Raw genomic sequence first — 18,094 nt, forward strand, 5'->3', positions numbered from 1 at the left:
GTGGGAGAGATCTATGTCCCCTCCTGCGAATGGCCTTCCTCCCCGCTCCTTCTCCATCTGCAGGCTTATCAACCAGTTGGTTGCTGGTTGCAAACAGATTTGTAAAGAGGTCCATGTGTCGTGGAATCTCTGCTCTGATCCCCTTATCGAGAAATCCCCTTCTCGAGATTTTTATTTTCTAGCTGCAGGAATTCGGCCAGGTCTGAGAGCCACTCTTGAGGCCCTGGGTGGCGCTGCTGACTTCCATCCTAACAGAAGTGTCCGCCTGACGATCAGTGAGACGGAGGCCAGTGCGTCCGCCCCCTTCCCTGTCCAAAGTTCTGGATGCTGTGACACCCCGAAGACCACCACAGATGGGCACGGCTCCATCTCGATTCCCAACACCCTGGACATGGCCTCAAAAAAGGACGTCCAGAACTCCGAGTCTGGGAGAGAACCAGAACATGTGGCTGTGGTTGGCTGGGCCCTCCAGACACCTCCTGGAAGAATCCACTTGTGTGTCTTGGTAGGGTGTTCTCTGTAAGCCATCTTGACCTGCATCAGGCTTAGCCTGGCACAGGAGTTGGAGTTGATCCTGTGCAGCGCCTTGATCCGGGGTACTCCCCCTATCTCAATGCCCAGCTCCCCCCATTCCCGTCTGGTCTCGTTCAGTGGGATCCTAACCGTTTCCATGAGTCGTCCATAGACGTCGCCACATTTGACATCGCCTAACCAGTCCAGCCCTACCATTGTGTCCAGAAATGTGTGTCCGGATCTCTGACGGAATGTTTTTGTTGCATTGAAAGTTGCGTAGTTGCTCATTTCCTTTTGGGAGTTGGAATCTCACTTGAGAGTTCCCCCAGGGTCCCATCTATCGTCTACGTACATGTTCGTCACTGTGTCCCTCTGTCCTCAGTCCAAGTCCCAAATGTGGCATCTATTCTTGCTGTTGTGAACCTATGGTTGTTGCAGATGGGGGCCTCTATGACTATCTCGCCAAGATTGAAGTGGCACCTGAACTGGTTCCATGTCAGTAGTGTGTCCACTACCACCGGCTCCTGAAGTGAGCTTGTGGGGGCTTGGGAGTGGTGCGGTGGCCAGCGCTTGGAGAGACATTCCCCATGTAGGAGGCCTCCTCCATCTGGACCCAGTCCATCTCTGGTTCCTTTAGTCATCCCCTGACCCTCTCTGCGTGTCGCCCACTTGTTGATCCTGGTGAAGAAGGATTTGGGGATGAAGTTCGGGAGGGACCTGAATACGGAGGAACCTAGGCAGCAAGTTCATTTTGACCTTCTGTACCATTCCCCAAGTACCTGAAGCTGTTGAATACATCCCACAAGTGCGTGGCCAATGCTGCTGAAATGTTTTGTAAAAGCCTACTGGGAACCTGTCTGGTCCTGGCTTTTTACCTGGCTGCATGGAATTAATGCATTCCACAATTTCGCCCAGCTCTCGCAGTGCTTCCAGCCTCTGTTTCCTGTCCTCTCCCACCACCGATATGTCCAGTCCATCAAGGAACTGTTCCATCCCTGAGCCCCAGGCAGCCCTTGGTAGAAGTTTGCAATGGCCTCGTTAACCTCTTTTTGGTCTGCTACTATCCTACCATATCTGTCTCTAAACTGCGCTATCTCTTTTGCGGCTGCCTATTTTCTCAGCTGGTGTGCCAGCCCCCCCGCGGCTGGCGGAGCAGGCGGACTGCCTTCCTTGTGGAAAGCTAGTCAAATTCCATTTGCAGCTGTTTCATCTCCAACAGCAATTCCACAGTTGGGGCCATGGAGTACCGCTGATCCACCTCCACTATGGAGTCGATCAACTGCTGCTTGGCTTGTCGGCCCGATTAAACTATGATTTTGCCCCTAATCACCGCTTTCAGTGCCTCCCAGAACGTGGAGGGGGAGAGCGCCCCGTTCTGGTTGCAGGTTACACAACGGTCGATAGCTTGGGATATCTTTGTGCAGAATTCCTTATTGGCAAGTAGAGCTAGGGCGTTGGGTCCTGCCCTTCTCGCACCTCGCGTCTATGTAGTATGGCATGTGGTCGGAGATTGCAGTTGCTGGTATTCTGCCATTTGTTACCCCTGGAAGCGCCATCTTCCCTAAAACAAAGAAGTTTATGCGCATGAGGCTTGTGCATGTGGGAGACAAAGGAGAATTCTTTATCGGGTTGGTGAATCTCCAAGCATCCACCAAACCCCCCCCCGGCCAATCTGGTCCATAAAGGTATATAATTCTCATGCCATACCTGACATGGTTCCCACCTGGGGTTTGATCTTTCCATTGTTGGATCCCATAAACAGTTCAAGTCGTCATGATAAGTCAGTGGTGTCTAGTTCCGGGGACGCTCCCACCCCGGGTCAGTTACTGTGCTCGTCACCATGAATGAAACCGTCCTGTTGATTAATGTGGTCACCTTCCCTCGCCCTGGTGTCGAAACATGAATGAAACGTTTGTTCACCCAGCCTTTCCTTAGCAGCAGTCGGTCTCTCTCTCTTGTGGGTTTCCTGTAGGAAGGCTACATCCACCTTCAGAATCTTTGGATGGTCGAGGATAAATCTGGATCTCTTCACCGATCCGTTGATGCTACTCGTGTTCCATCTGGATGGTGGGGTGTTGTCTCGTCTCTCGCTCGCTCGCCCTCGCTCTCTCTCTTCCTCTCACGCTCGCTGTCTCTTTCCTCCTCTCTCTTTCCTCCTCCCTCCCCCCACCTGTTTGGGCGGGCCTGCCCTTGCTCACGAGGCACTCAAGATGGCCACTGAATACCTCCTCATTCGTTGTCGCCATGTACGACCTGTTGCAACCAGCACTCTGCAACCCCCTTCCCTGACTCTCCCGCCTTCGCCTGCCTGTTCCCCCGAAGGTCTGTTTCCCCTCCCCCCTCTGCCAGGAGCTCCCTCCCTCCCTACCTGAAGGCGTACCGCAGGCTCCTCCTTTCCTATACTCCCTTACACCAGCCTGTTGGCTAGAGTAGCAGCTCCCCATGTGGTTGGTTCCCTGTTTAACCCCCTCTCTTCTCTCCCCCCCCCCCCCCCCCAATGCCTCGGCTTGCGAGGTGCGAGCACTGTTTGAGGGGGTTGTTGAACGATTCACAGGGTCTCCTTTGGGTCTCCTTTTTTGAGACTATGTCAGAAATTGTGGGGGCCAGGCAGGAGCCAAGGTTGCATTTGTTGCAACCTTTGAGATGTCGGACTCGCTGGCATTCCTGGGGGGAGGGGGGCTGATGTCCTTGCCTTCGCCTCTCTAACTGCCCCGAGACGAGTCGTGCTAGGATGGAGGTCGTTGGCGCCACCCAAGACCTGAACGTGGTTGGAGGACTTGGCAGAGTTTCTGAGATTAGAAGAGATTAAACATGTCATTAGAATATCAGAAGAACACTGCTTCCTCGCGGCGCCGAAGACCCGGGTTCCATCCGGGTCACTGTCCGCATGGAGTTTACACATTCTCACTGTCAGAATAACAGAATACTACAGTGCAGAAGAGGTCCTTTGGCCCATCGAGACTGCACCGACGCATGAAAGGCCCTGACCTGTCCACAGCATTTACTTTTATTTTAAATTGAGTATGTTTGTATATATCCGTCTCCGGGCTACCAGGGAGGCAAAGGCAAAACATAGGCCTCACTGGACTCCCGAATCTTCTGACACTCCAAAGATCGTCACTTCTGGACTCCGGACCACCTTCACCTTCAGAATCTCCAACATAATGTCGGCAAACACCTGCACAACGCCCACACCTATCTTTCACCCCTTCAAAAAACTTTCTCGTCCTGGCCGCTGTCATGTGCACCCAGTGGACCACCATAAACTGAATTAAGGCTAAGCCTAGCGCACGAAGAGGATGCTTTCACTCTCCTCAGAGCCACCTCCCATGGCCCAGCCTCCAATTCCCGACTCAACTCCTCCTCCCACTTGTGCTTCACTGCCCCTATCGGGGCTCCCTCCCAATCCATCAACTCCTTGTAAATGTCTGACACTTTACCCTCCCCTACCCCTATTCTTGACACCATCTTGTCCTGTAGCCCCTACAGCAGGTGAGGAAAGGACGGTACCTGCTTCCGGACAAAATACCTCACCTGCAAACACCGGAACCCATTCCCGACAGGCAGTTCAATTTCCTCCACCAACCCCATCAGCTCGAGAATCTGCCCCCAACAAATAGATTCCCAAACCGCTAATCCCCGCCTGTTGCTACCCCCGAAACCCCCCCGGGACAAACTGGTGATTCCCACAGATCGGTGCCGAAACCGAGGCCCCTTCCAGCCTCCGGTGCTGCCGCCACTGTCCCCACACCCTCCGAGCCGCCACCACCACTTGGCTTGTGGAGTGCCTAGCCGGCGAGAACAGCAAAGGCGCCGTCAACAGTGCCCCCAAATTTGTGTCTTTGCAAGAGGCTGCTTCCATCTGCTCCCATACTGATCCCTCCCCCACAACCCATTTCCTCACCGTTTAAATTGAGTATGTTTCTCGAGAAATGGAATTCACACTTCTAGGATCAGGATCCTGACATTGGACACATGGTTCAAGCTGAACATTGGCCAGTGGACAGCAAGGCTGTAGGACCATGCCCTCATTGTGGAGGGGAAGCCCTATGACCGTTTCTCTGTCATGGTTGTGATGGAGGAGGGTGAGGTTAAAAAACAAAATGAAGCTCTAGCTCCAGTGTATGTTGATGGGATGCTGCATCCTTTCATCAGGCATCTTTTGACTTCAAGAGGGCTCGCGTGCCAACTGGAGAGGGGCCTGAATCCCTTTAAGTGTCCTAATTGACTACTTTCAGCCTGCCACCCTCCCGAAGCACTCTGTTCAAAAATTGCCCAGAGGCAGAACCATAGTGGCAAACAAGCATGCTGGCCATCAGCAAAATTTTGTGGGCATGCTAGCCTCCAGCCCATCTCCCCAGCCATTCAAACATGTGGTTGTCAATCTGTTCCACTTAAATGGTTATTGACCCATACCTAGATTTTTCTGTTGCTGTGATTTGCAAAGCAGGCGAACCTCTTGTTCTACCTGCTTTCTCATCAAGCTGAAGAAAATGAATATTCAAAAATTGTATGCTTGTGGAGGTTTTGCCACACTACTGATCTTTACTGAGTCTCCCTGCCAAGCATGACCGCTGCTTGTCTTCCATCTTTCTTCGTCCTCTCTCTTTGCATGCTTGTAAGCTATTAAGTTTCCAATCACTGATGAGCAGGCAGAGATAATCTGGTTCATCCAGCCTTTCCCGCATAATTTGAGACCTTGTACATTACAAATATAATATTGTGGAGGCCTTTCTGTAGCAGCTTGCACATGCTTGCTATTCATTTCTAAAATATGTGGGACAATCCATCCACCAAACATAGCTACATTTATTGAAGATCATTAATACTTTTGGATGACCTGTCCTGATGACTGAGGATTCTTCCTCTCTTCTCTCTCCTCTTCTCTCCCCCCCCCCCCCCCCCCCAAGACATGCATTATCCTGCAGCTTCTCATGCCAAGTTAATTGTCTGGTCCATGGAAGGTGTTTTTTCCACAATAGGCATTTTTACAATTCTTTCTAAACTGCCTTTTTAATCCCAGTTGTATTTGAGTATTCTACATTGCAATGGTTCAGACATGACCAACATCATCCCTGGCTATGTCCTGTCCCACCAAGCACAGAGCTGGCGGCAGTGGTATATAGTCAGGAGTTGTCTTGAAGTTTTTTTTTTTTAATAATATTTTATTGAAAATTTTTGGTCAACCAACACAGTACATTGTGCATCCTTTACACAACATTGTAACAATACAGATAATAATGACCTTTTTAAATTTAAACAAAAACAACAACAAATAAATAAATATTAAATAACAAAAAATAAAAACTAGCCCTAATTAGCAACTGCCTTGTCTCAGGCGGGGGCCCCCATCCCCCCCCCCCCCCCATCCCTCTCTCTTCCCCCCCCCCCCCCCCAAAAGTCCTGGGCCGCTGCTGCTGCCTTCTTTGTTCTCCCCTATCTATCTTTCCGCAAGATATTCGACGAACGGTTGCCACCGCCTAGTAAACCCTTGAGCCGACCCCCTTAGGACAAACTTAATTCGCTCTAACTTTATGAACCCCGCCATATCATTTATCCAGGTCTCCACCCCCGGGGGCTTGGCTTCTTTCCACATTAGCAATATTCTGCGCCGGGCTACTAGGGACGCAAAGGCCAAAACATCGGCCTCTTTCGCCTCCTGCACTCCCGGCTCTTGTGCAACCCCAAATATAGCCAACCCCCAGCTTGGTTCGACCCGGACTCCTACTACTTTCGAAAGCACCTTTGTCACCCCCATCCAAAACCCCTGTAGTGCCGGGCATGACCAAAACATATGGGTATGATTCGCTGGGCTTCTCGAGCACCTCGCACACCTATCCTCCACCCCAAAAAATTTACTGAGCCGTGTTCCAGTCATATGTGCCCTGTGTAATACCTTAAACTGAATCAGGCTTAGCCTGGCGCACGAGGACGACGAGTTTACCCTGTTTAGGGCATCTGCCCACATCCCCTCCTCAATCTCCTCCCCTAGCTCTTCTTCCCATTTCCCTTTTAGTTCGTCCATCATAGTCTCCCCTTCGTCTCTCATTTCCCTATATATATCCGACACCTTACCGTCCCCCACCTATTTCTTTGAGATGAATCTGTCCTGCACCTCTTGTGTCGGGAGCTGCGGGAATTCCCTCACCTGTTGCCTCGCAAAAGCCCTCAATTGCATGTACCTGAATGCATTCCCTTGGGGCAACCCATATTTCTCGGTCAGCGCTCCCAGACTCGCAAACTTCCCATCCACAAATAGATCTTTCAATTGCGTTATACCTGCTCTTTGCCACATTCCATATCCCCCATCCATTCCCCCCGGGGCAAACCTATGGTTGTTTCTTATCGGGGACCCCCCCAGTGCTCCGGTCTTTCCCCTATGTCGTCTCCACTGTCCCCAAATCTTCAGTGTAGCTACCACCACCGGACTCGTGGTATAGTTCCTTGGTGAGAACGGCAATGGGGCTGTCACCATAGCCTGCAGGCTGGTCCCCCTACAGGACGCCCTCTCTAATCTCTTCCACGCCGCTCCTTCCTCCTCTCCCATCCACTTACTCACCATTGAAATATTAGCGGCCCAATAATACTCACTTAGGCTCGGTAGTGCCAGCCCCCCCCCTATCCCTACTACGCTGTAAGAATCCCTTCCTCACTCTCGGAGCCTTCCCGGCCCAAACAACACCCATGATACTCTTTTCTATCCTTTTGAAAAAAGCCTTCGTGATCACCACCGGGAGACACTGAAACACAAAGAGGAATCTCGGGAGGACCACCATCTTAACCGCCTGCACCCTCCCTGCCATTGACAATGCTACCATATCCCATCTCTTGAAATCTTCCTCCATCTGTTCCACCAACCGCGTCAAATTTAGCCTGTGCAATGTGCCCCAATTCTTAGCTATCTGGATCCCCAGGTAACGAAAGTCTCTTGTTACCTTCCTCAACGGTAGGTTTTCTATTTCTCTACTCTGCTCCCCTGGATGCACCACAAACAGCTCACTCTTCCCCATGTTCAATTTATACCCTGAAAAATCCCCAAACTCCCCAAGTATCCGCATTATTTCTGGCATCCCCTCCGCTGGATCCGCCACATATAGTAGCAGATCATCCGCATATAAAGATACCCGGTGTTCTTCTCCTCCCCTAAGTATTCCCCTCCATCCCTAGGAACCTCTCAGCACTATCGCCAGGGGCTCAATCGCCAGTGCAAACAGTAATGGGGACAGAGGACATCCCTGCCTTGTCCCTCTATGGAGCCGAAAATATGCCGATCCCCGTCCATTCGTGACCACACTCGCCACTGGGGCCCTATACAACAGCTGCACCCATCTAACATACCCCTCTCCGAACCCAAATCTCCTCAACACCTCCCACAGATAATCCCACTCCACTCTATCAAATGCTTTCTCGGCATCCATCGCCACTACTATCTCCGTTTCACCCTCTGGTGGGGCCATCATCATTACCCCTAACAACCTCCGTATGTTCGTGTTCAGCTGTCTCCCCTTCACAAACCCAGTTTGGTCCTCATGAACCACCCCCGGGACACATTCCTCTATTCTCATTGCCATTACCTTGGCCAAGACCTTGGCATCTACATTGAGGAGGGAGATTGGTCTGTAGGACCCGCATTGTAGCGGATCCTTTTCCTTCTTTAAAAGAAGCGATATCGTTGCTTCTGACATAGTCGGGGGCAGTTGTCCCCTTTCCTTTGCCTCGTTAAAGGTCCTCGTCAGTAGCGGGGCGAGCAAGTCCAAATATTTTCTGTAAAATTCAACTGTGAATCCGTCCGGTCCCGGGGCCTTTCCCGTCTGCATGTTCCTAATTCCTTTCACCACTTCTTCTACCGTGATCTGTGCTCCCAATCCCATCCTTTCCTGCTCTTCCACCGTGGGAATTTCCAGCCGATCCAAAAACTCCATCATTCTCTCCCTCCCATCCGGGGGTTGAGCTTCATACAATTTTTTATAAAATGTCTTAAACACTTCATTCACTCTCTCCGCTCCCCGCTCCGTCTCTCCATCTTCGTCTCTCACCCCCCCCTATTTCCCTCGCTGCTCCCCTTTTCCTCAATTGGTGTGCCAGCAATCTGCTCGCCTTCTCTCCATATTCATACTGTACACCCTGCGCCTTCCTCCATTGTGCCTCTGCAGTGCCTGTGGTTAGCAAGTCAAATTCCACATGCAGCCTTTGCCTTTCCCTATACAGTCCCTCCTCCGGTGCTTCCGCATACTGTCTGTCCACCCTCAAAAGTTCTTGCAACAACCGCTCCCGTTCCTTACTCTCCTGCTTCCCTTTATGTGTCCTTATTGATATCAGCTCCCCCCTAACCACCGCCTTCAACGCCTCCCAGACCACTCCCACCTGAACCTCCCCATTGTCATTGAGTTCCAAGTACTTTTCAATGCATCCCCTCACCCTTAAGCACACCCCCTCATCCGCCATTAGTCCCATGTCCATTCTCCAGGGTGGACGCCCTCTTGTTTCCTCCCCTATCTCCAAGTCTACCCAGTGTGGGGCATGATCCGAAATGGCTATAGCCGTATATTCCGTTCCCCTCGCCCTCGTGATCAATGCCCTACCCAACACAAAAAAGTCTATGCGTGAATAGACTTTATGGACATAGGAGAAAAACGAGAACTCCTTACTCCTAGGTCTACTGAATCTCCACGGGTCCACCCCTCCCATCTGCTCCATAAAATCCTTAAGCACCTTGGCTGCTGCCGGCCTCCTACCAGTCCTGGACTTCGACCTATCCAGCCTTGGTTCCAACACCGTGTTAAAGTCTCCCCCCATTATCAGCTTTCCGGTCTCTAGGTCTGGGATGCGTCCTAGCATTCGCCTCATAAAATTGGCATCGTCCCAATTCGGGGCATACACGTTTACCAACACCACCATCTCTCCCTGTAATTTGCCACTCACCATCACGTATCTGCCCCCGTTATCCGCCACTATAGTCTTTGCCTCGAACATTACCCGCTTCCCCACTAATATAGCCACCCCCCTGTTTTTCGCATCCAGCCCCGAATGGAACACCTGCCCTACCCATCCTTTGCGCAACCTGGGCAGCACGGTAGCACAAGTGATTAGCACTGTGGCTTCACAGCGCCAGGGTCCCAGGTTCGATTCCCCGCTGGGTCACTGTCTGTGCGGAGTTTGCACGTTCTCCCCGTGTCCGCGTGGGTTTCCTCCGGGTGCTCCGGTTTCCTCCCACAGTCCAAAGACGTGCAGGTTAGGTGGATTGGCCATGCTAAATTACCCGTAGTGTCCATAAGGGTTGGGAGGGGTTATTGGGTTGCGGGGATGGGGTGGAAGTGAGGGATTAATGTGGGTCGGTGCAGACTCGATGGGCCGAATGGCCTCCTTCTGCACTGTATGTTCTATGTAATCTATGTAATCTATGTAACCTAACCTGATCTATCAGTTTCAGGTGCGTTTCCTGTAACATGGCCACATCTGCTTTAAGTTTCTTAAGGTGTGCGAGTACTCGTGCCCTCTTTATCGGCCCGTTAAGCCCCCTCACGTTCCACGTGATCAGCCGAGTTGGGGGGCTTCCCACCCCCCCCCCCCCCCCCCCCCTTGCCGGTTAGCCATTATCTTTTTCCAGCTTCTCGCCCAGTTCCCACGCAGCTGTATTTCTCCCCGACGGTGCCCCCCCCGCCCATCCTTTCCCGTACCCACTCCCCCCTTTCCCCAGCAGCAGCAACCCAGTAATTCTCCCCCCCCCCCCCCCCCCCGCTAGCGTAATTACTCCCCCCATATTGCTCCCAGAAGTCAGCAAACTCTGGCTGACCTCGGCTTCCCCCCATGATCACGGCTCGCCCCGTGCGGCGCCCCCTCCTTCCTGCTTCTCTATTCCCGCCATGATTATCATAGCGCGGGAACCAAGCCCGCGCCTCTCCCTCGGCCCCGCCTCCCATGGCCAACGCCCCATCTCCTCTCCCTCCCCACCTCCCCCCATCACCACCTGTGGGAGAAAGAAAAGTTACCATACCGCAGGATTAATCATACAATCCCTCTTCGCCCCCCCCCCCCCCCCCCCACTTTGTCCAAACGTTCATTTTCGTAGTCCAATCATTCCAATTTTTCTTCTACAATAAAAGTCCACGCTTCATCCGCCGTCTCAAAGTAGTGGTGCCTCCCTTGATATGTGACCCACAGTCTTGCCGGTTGCAGCATTCCAAACTTTATCTTTTTTTTGTGAAGTACCGCTTTGGCCCGATTAAAGCTCGCCCTCCTTCTCGCCACCTCCGCACTCCAATCTTGATAGACGCGGATCACCGCGTTCTCCCATTTACTACACCGAGTTTTCTTCGCCCATCTAAGGACCATTTCTCTATCCTTAAAACGGAGAAATCTCACCACTATGGCTCTGGGAGCTTCTCCTGCTCTCGATCCTCGCACCATAACTCGGTATGCTCCCTCCACCTCCAACGGACCCGTCGGGGCCTCCACTCCCATTAACGAGTGCAGCATCGTGCTCACATATGCCCCGACGTCCGCCCCCTCCACACCTTCAGGAAGGCCAAGAATCCTCAAGTTGTTCCTCCTTGCGTTATTTTCCAGTGCCTCCAACCTCTCCACAGATCGTTTCTGGTGTGCCTCCTGTATCTCCGACTTCACCACCAGGCCCTGTATATCGTTTTCATTCTCTGCTGCTTTCGCCTTCACGACCCGAAGCTCCTGCTCCTGGGTCTTTTGTTCCTCTTTCAGCCCTTCAATCGCCTGTAATATCGGGGCCAACAACTCTTTCTTCATTTCCTTTTTTTATCTCCTCCACGCAGCGTTTCAAAAACTCTTGTTGTTCAGGGCCCCATATGAAACTGCCACCTTCCGACGCCATCTTGGTTTCTGCTTGCCTTCCTTGCCGTTGTTCCAAAGGATCCGCTGCAATCCGGCCACTTTCCTCTCCTTTTTCCATCCGTGTCCAGGGGGAACACCCTTCTGGTTTACCGCACGGTGTTTTCAGCCGTTAAAATTGCCGTTGGGGCTCCTATCAAGAGCCCAAAAGTCCGTTTCACAGGGAGCTGCCGAAACGTGCGACTCAGCTGGTCATCGCCGCACCCGGAAGTCTTGTCTTGAAGTATTAACATTGACTCTGGATCCCATGAAGCCTCGCAGCATCAGGTTAAACATGGGCAAGGAAACGTCCTACTGCCCCACCCCTTCAACTGATGAATCAGTACTCCTCCATGTTGAACAGCACCTGGGAGAAGCACGGAGAGTGACGAGGGTGAAAATGTTTACTAGGTGGGGGACTTCAATATCTATCACCTAACGTGCCACCACGACTGACCGAGCTGGCCAAGTTGTAAAGGACACGGCTACCAACCTGGATCTGCGGCAGATGAAGAGGGGAAAACCTTACTTGACCTCATACATACCAATCTATCTGTCCTGGTACTGGTAGAGGTGACCACTCATGGTTCTTATGGAGACAAAATCCCACCTTCACATTCAAGGTACCCTCCAACTCACAACTAGGCATCCATGAGACACCTAACATCGGTAGTGGGGAAAATGCTTGAATCCATTATCAAGGACTTTATAGCGGAGGATTTAGAAAGCAGTGGCAGGATCAGTCAGTCAGCATGGATTTATGAAGGGAAAATCTTCCTTGACCAATTTGTTGGAATTCTTTGAAGAGGAAACCAGTACAGTCGACAAGGGGGAGCCAGTCGATGTGGTATATTTGGACTTTCAGAAGGCGTTTGACAAAGTCCCGCATAACAGATTATTGTGCAAAATTAAAGTGCATGGGATTGGGGGAAATGTATTGAGGTGGATAAAAAACTGGTTGGCAGAGAGGAAACAAAGAGTAGGGATTAATGGGTCCTTTTCAAATTGGTAACTAGTGGGGTACCACAGGGATCGGTGCTGGGACCCCAGCTATTCACAATGTATATTAATGATTTGGATGAGGGAACAAAATATAACATCTCAAAGTTTGCAGATGATACCAAATTAGGTGGGAGGGTGAATTGTGACGAGGATGCAGGGATCTTATAGCAAGATCTGGACAGGTTGGGCGAGTGGGCAAACCAATGCCAGATGCCGTATAATTTGGTTAAGTGTGGGGTTATGCATTTTGGAAGCAAAAACAGGAAGGTAGATTACTACCTGAATGGTTGTAAATTGGGAGAGGGGAGTGTGCAGAGGGACCTGGGTGTCCTTGTGCACCATTCGCTGGAGGTAAGCATGCAGGTGCAGCAGGCGGTAAAGAAGGCTAATGGTATGTTGGCCTTCCTTGCGAGAGGTTTTGAGTGTGGAAGCAGGGATGTGTTGCTGCAATTGTACAGGGCCTTGGTGAGGCCACACTTGGAGTATTGTGCGGTTTTGGTCTCCTTCTCTGAGGAAGGATGTTCTTGCTCTCAATGAAGTGTAGCGAAGGTTTACCAGACTGATTCCAGGGATGGCGAGACTGTCATATGAGGAGAGATTGACTAAGTTGGGATTGTTCTCGCTGGAGTTCAGAAGAATGAGGGGGGATCTCATCGAGACGTATAAAATTTCCAGCAGGTGTATGGGAACACCACTACCTGCAAGTTTCCCTCCAAGCCACACACCATCCTGACTTGGGACTATATTGCCGCTTTTCATCGTCGCTGGGTCAAGATCCTGAAACTCCCTTCCTAACAGCGTTGCGAATATACCTGCACCACATGGGCTGCAGTGGGTCAAGTAGGTTGCTCAAAACCACTTCCACCAGGCAGTTCGCGTAAGGCGATAAATGCTGACCTGATCATCGATGCCTATATCTCACCAACAAATCAATAAAAAGGATACTTGGGACTTTTGCAAAATGGGATTTTGTAAACCATATATGACGGGACTATTTAATGTTAATGGTGTGATTTTCACCATTTATTTCAGCAACATATTGTCTGAAGTACATTCAAACAAAAAATGAATGCTGAGCTAAAGATGTTAGGCAGGGAGATTTGAAGCTTGATCGGGGAGGTGAATTTTCAAACAAAGTATGGACATGAACATTGTCATGGAAGTGTCCCTTTAAGAAAGGTTTTTGTCTTATTTCATGGCTTAAGTGATGTCATTGTGTGGGTGGGGCTGTGCTGTCTTTGGTTTCGCTTTCAGATTTGACTGCTGTGGACTCGGAGAAAGAAGTGTTTTGTTCCTGTCTTTCTATTTTCATTTTAAATATCTGTTCCAGTAAAAAAAATCCATTAATTATAGCTACCTGCTGTTTTGGTAACTTAAAATATATAGTTTGCTTTCTGGAAGGATTTAAACCTGCTGGGTCAGAATCTCAGGAAAAGCCAGTCTTATTCAAGTGAGAATACAGAGTGCTGTGCCATGCCCTTAAAAGGGGTTTTTGGTTTCTGGGATTTTGTTTTTGAGTTGGAACAGTTAAGGGGGAATTCATTATGTGTTATACATAGATTATTGTGGGGTGTCTTTATGTTTGTAATTGATAAAAATTCTTGCTGTTCGTATATAAATGTTAACTCAGTTCTTAGAATAAAGCTTATTTTGATTAAAATGTCTGGGAAGACTGTTGAATAACACCTGAAGTGTAGGCTCTTGTGCTCATCCTAGCCAAATTCAACAAAAAGTTATACGTCAGGTGAACTCCATAATACACTTTGGAGTTTTTAAAAACCCTGGCCCATAACAATAGCAGAGAAATCCAAGGTTGGAATTCCAATACATAGGGGCTGGACAGCTGAAAGCAGCATAGTTGCCATTGGTGGGACGAAAGAAATGGGATCGCAGTATTACATTAGCAACAGGGATATGGCAATAGGTAGTGCTGAGGGTTTTAGCCAAGGGTGGTATCGTGACCGGTACAGGCTTGGAGAGCCGAAGGGTCTTTCCTGTGCTGCATTGTTCTTTGGTCTCTTTTCTAGGTCTTTAAGCAAGGAGCGGTGAGTAGAAGGAGAAACCTGAAAGCAGAAGGATGTTACAGGAATGGGGTGGGCTTGACATGAAGGTATTTATATGTGACCAGCAGAATTTTAGAAAGAAAAGGAGTGGTAGAAGCTTGAGGACAGGAAACTATTTAAAATGCCAGCGTGCATGCATCGTAATGGAAGTTGGGTGGTCAGAAGTTCTATTGAAATTGGATGAAGGGAACTGGAGTTGGGCCACATGGACAAGGTGAGCTCAGAGAGCGCATGAGGGGTGATTGAAGAATAATTAGGCAAATGCATGTGTTTCAGGCTAGGACATGGACAAAGGGAAGCAAGAGAGCAACTCCGTGACCAAAAAGCATGTGAACCTCTCATACCTGATTGAAAGAACAGGAATGGTTGGTTTGAGGAGACAGTCGGTTGTGCAGAAAATAAACCATGTTATTATTGGCCTCCAGATAAGCAACTTTGGTAGAGGAGAGTGAGATCTGCATGTGTTTGTTGTAGCCAGGTCAGATGGTGGATGGCTAATCCATTTGAGTGCCATTTAGATCTGTGCTTCTGCGATTTGTAGTTTTGACAGTCCTTGCTTGACCCAGCTCCAGTGGTGTGTAAATGCTTTATTGTTTGACCTGCAGATTTTTTTAATGATAAGCTGCTCCTTAACTTTAAAAAAGAAATGATGTGATTTTCAGGTTATCCTGGATGATGCCCGCATTGATCTTCCTGGAGGGAGCATTGGAAAACGAGCTACAGATAACTGTAAGTTTCTTGTACTCTGCTTAAGTAGCTGGGGAGATTCCGGATTTCATCCAGTACCACCACCACTTCCATTTCCTTACCCATTGCCGGAGACGAGGTCACATTTAACAACCTCCTCCCATTCAAAACAGCTGCATTCCCTCCGGAACCGCATCACTTTCAGGAGACACCCTTCCAACCTTGCTGTCAAAGCCTTTGCCAATATCTTGGCAACTACATTTAATAGAGATATTGGCATATATGACCCTTCACTCCACCGGGTCATAGATTTCATAGAATTTACTGTGCAGAAGGAGGCCATTTGGCCCATCGAGTCTGCACCGGCTCTTGGAAAGAGCACCCTACCCAAGGTCAACATCTCCACCCTATCCCCATAACCCAGTAACCCCACCCAACACTAACGGCAATTTTGGACACTTATCATGGCCAATCCACCTAACCTGCACATCTTTGGACTGTGGGAGGAAACCGGAGCACCCGGAGGAAACCCACGCACACACCGGGGGGGGGGGGGGGGTCCGGACCTCTTGGTAAGGAAGAAGGAGCTTCAGATGAAGTTTCACCAGTTGCCCATGGGGAATTTGATGCGCCAGTTGAGAAAGGGGAGGGGGGAGGCCTATGAGCATGGGGAAAAGGCAGGGCATCTTGGCCAGCCAGTTCAGGAGGGAGGCGACGGTGAGAGAGAGAGTTCGGGTGTGGGATAAGATGAGAAAGCTGGTGGGGGCCCCGGAGCAGATCAACAAAGTATTTGAAAACCGGGAGCAAAGTGGCGCAGCGGAAGCATGCTGGGCCCATAACCCAGAGGCCGATGGATCGAAACCATTCTCTGCTAGTTACTTTCCGTTACAGTAAAAAGAAACATTTGACAAAGTATTTGAAGAATTCTAGAAGAAGTTGCATAGGTCGGGGCCACCGGGAGAGGAGCGAGTTCCTGGATGGGTTGAAGTACCCGAGGTTGGGTGATGAGGATAGGGCAGGGTTGCAGGGGCCTGTGGGGGAGGAGGTGAAGGAGACAATTGAGAGGATGCAGCCAGGGAAGACAGTGGGACCCAATGGGTTCCCAGTGGAATTCTGGAAGAAATTTAATGATAAGCTGGCTCCGCTGATGGTGGGAGTGTTTGAGGATGAGATGGTTAGGGGGGTCTTGCCACAGACGTTGGGACAGGTTTCGATTTCCCGGCTGTTAAACAAGGATAAGGGCAGCACGGTAGAATTGTGGATAGCACAATTGCTTCACAGCTCCAGGGTCCCAGTTTCGATTCCGGCTTGGGTCACTGTCTGTGCAGAGTCTGCACATCCTCCCCGTGTGTGCGTGTTATTGAACCCCCAAATGGAAAACCTGACTCACGCAACCCTTCCTAAGCCTTACCTGATCTTTTATCCTCAGATGGGTCTCCTGCAGCATCACCACGTCGGCCTTTAGGCTCTTTAAATATGTAACGATCCTCGTCCTCTTCACCGGTCCCCAAATCCCCCTCCATGTTACTATTATGACCGGGGGCCTCTCGCCACACACACAGACGCCTGATCCCTTTGTTGCCATCAACGCCTCCCCCTCTCAGAATCCCCCACTCCACTTGCTCTTGAAAACATCTCTCCCAGTATCGATCCCATCCCCGCATCTTTCACACCTCTCAGGCCCATCGAAACCTGGTCGACTAGGTTCCAATCACCGTGGCCCCTCCCCCCACTACACTCCCATTCATTAGCCAATCTTTGCTTGCTAGTGTTGAGGCCCCTGCCCTTGCACCCCCCCCTTCTCCCAGGCCCCCCTCCCCTTAACCCAGTCCCTGAAAACAAAGACACTCGAACATAAGCAGTGCGCAAAGACTGTGCACCAGAAAGCTACCATAACCCCCAAAGCCCAATATGCTTGTACTCACTGGAGCCCATAGCAGTGGGTGCACTAACCTGTCCCATCAACCAACCAAAAACCAAACCCCCAACTATTCCCCCCCCCACAAATACAAAACAAATACACATCCTGAAACAAGAGATAAGGCTGTACACAGCATTTCACCCCCTCCCTTCAGTTTGAAGCCAAACTCCAGTCCCAACTCTCATTTCAACCCCAATCCTTCGGCCTTCACAAACACCTCTGCCAAACACTTCTTGACATGGAATTTGTGGAAACAAATTATGACCGCCCTTGGCAGCTCATTTGCCTTCGGCTTGGGCCTGAGTGACCAATGAGCCCTGTACCTCCCCAACATCTTCACAAAGTACTCAGTCAGCCTCGGACCCTCCACCCCTCGGGCAATCCCACATTTCTCAAATTCAGCTGCCTCTACCTATTCTCCAGGTCCTCCATCTTGGCTCTAAGTCCTTTGTTGGCCTCCACCACCCTCCGCAGCTCCTCCCCCATCGAGGTGAACTGGTCACTATGTTGTGACCGAGCTTCTTCCACCCCCTTCAACTTCTCTCCTTGCTCCTGTACTTCGGCCGATGTCTTCCACCGGGGCCATCGCCTCCTCCACCAGCTCCTTCATCGCAGCCATCATCTCCTTGCGCAGCACTTGCATGTGTTTGGCGAACTGCCTCTCAAACTCTCTGGTCATCACCTCAGTCAGAGTCTCTACTGTGAAGGGTATGATCCTAGCAACCCAACCTCCGCCACCTTTCCTGCTGCCGGGCTGACCTGTTCTCTCGACAGCATACTTTCGCTCGCCCCCTTCTTCCCAGCGGCTTTTTTTCTACGTATTCGACATTATCCACCTTCCTTCTGTCTTAGTGCACCAGCTTATTCAAAAACTGCCCCTGGAACCGGGCATTAAACTCCAAAAACCAAAACCTTGAGCAGGAGCCACCCAACGTGTGACTTCCACCTACATGCCGCACTGGAAGTCCAACTATGAGGACGGCTGAGCTTTACGCCTCTTTATTGTGGGATATGTTGAAGGCGGTGATCAGAGGGGAGTCACGATCTCGGCGCATAGGGAGAAGGGGAG

The 18,094-nt window shown here is 50.5% G+C and overlaps 1 protein-coding gene across 9 annotated transcripts in view; it reads left to right on the plus strand.

The window, feature by feature from the left end:
* LOC140425083 (uncharacterized) overlaps positions 1-18,094 on the plus strand; it is a 137,750-nt gene that overhangs the window by 86,539 nt on the left and 33,117 nt on the right. For all 9 annotated transcript variants that reach the window (XM_072508942.1, XM_072508945.1, XM_072508941.1 and 6 more), the window contains one exon: positions 15,080-15,146. In XM_072508942.1, coding sequence (XP_072365043.1) covers positions 15,080-15,146 — 67 coding nt within the window. The remainder of the gene's footprint in view (positions 1-15,079; positions 15,147-18,094) is intronic.

The sequence above is a fragment of the Scyliorhinus torazame genome, chromosome 6, assembly GCF_047496885.1.
Source record: "Scyliorhinus torazame isolate Kashiwa2021f chromosome 6, sScyTor2.1, whole genome shotgun sequence".
NCBI lineage: Eukaryota > Metazoa > Chordata > Chondrichthyes > Carcharhiniformes > Scyliorhinidae > Scyliorhinus > Scyliorhinus torazame.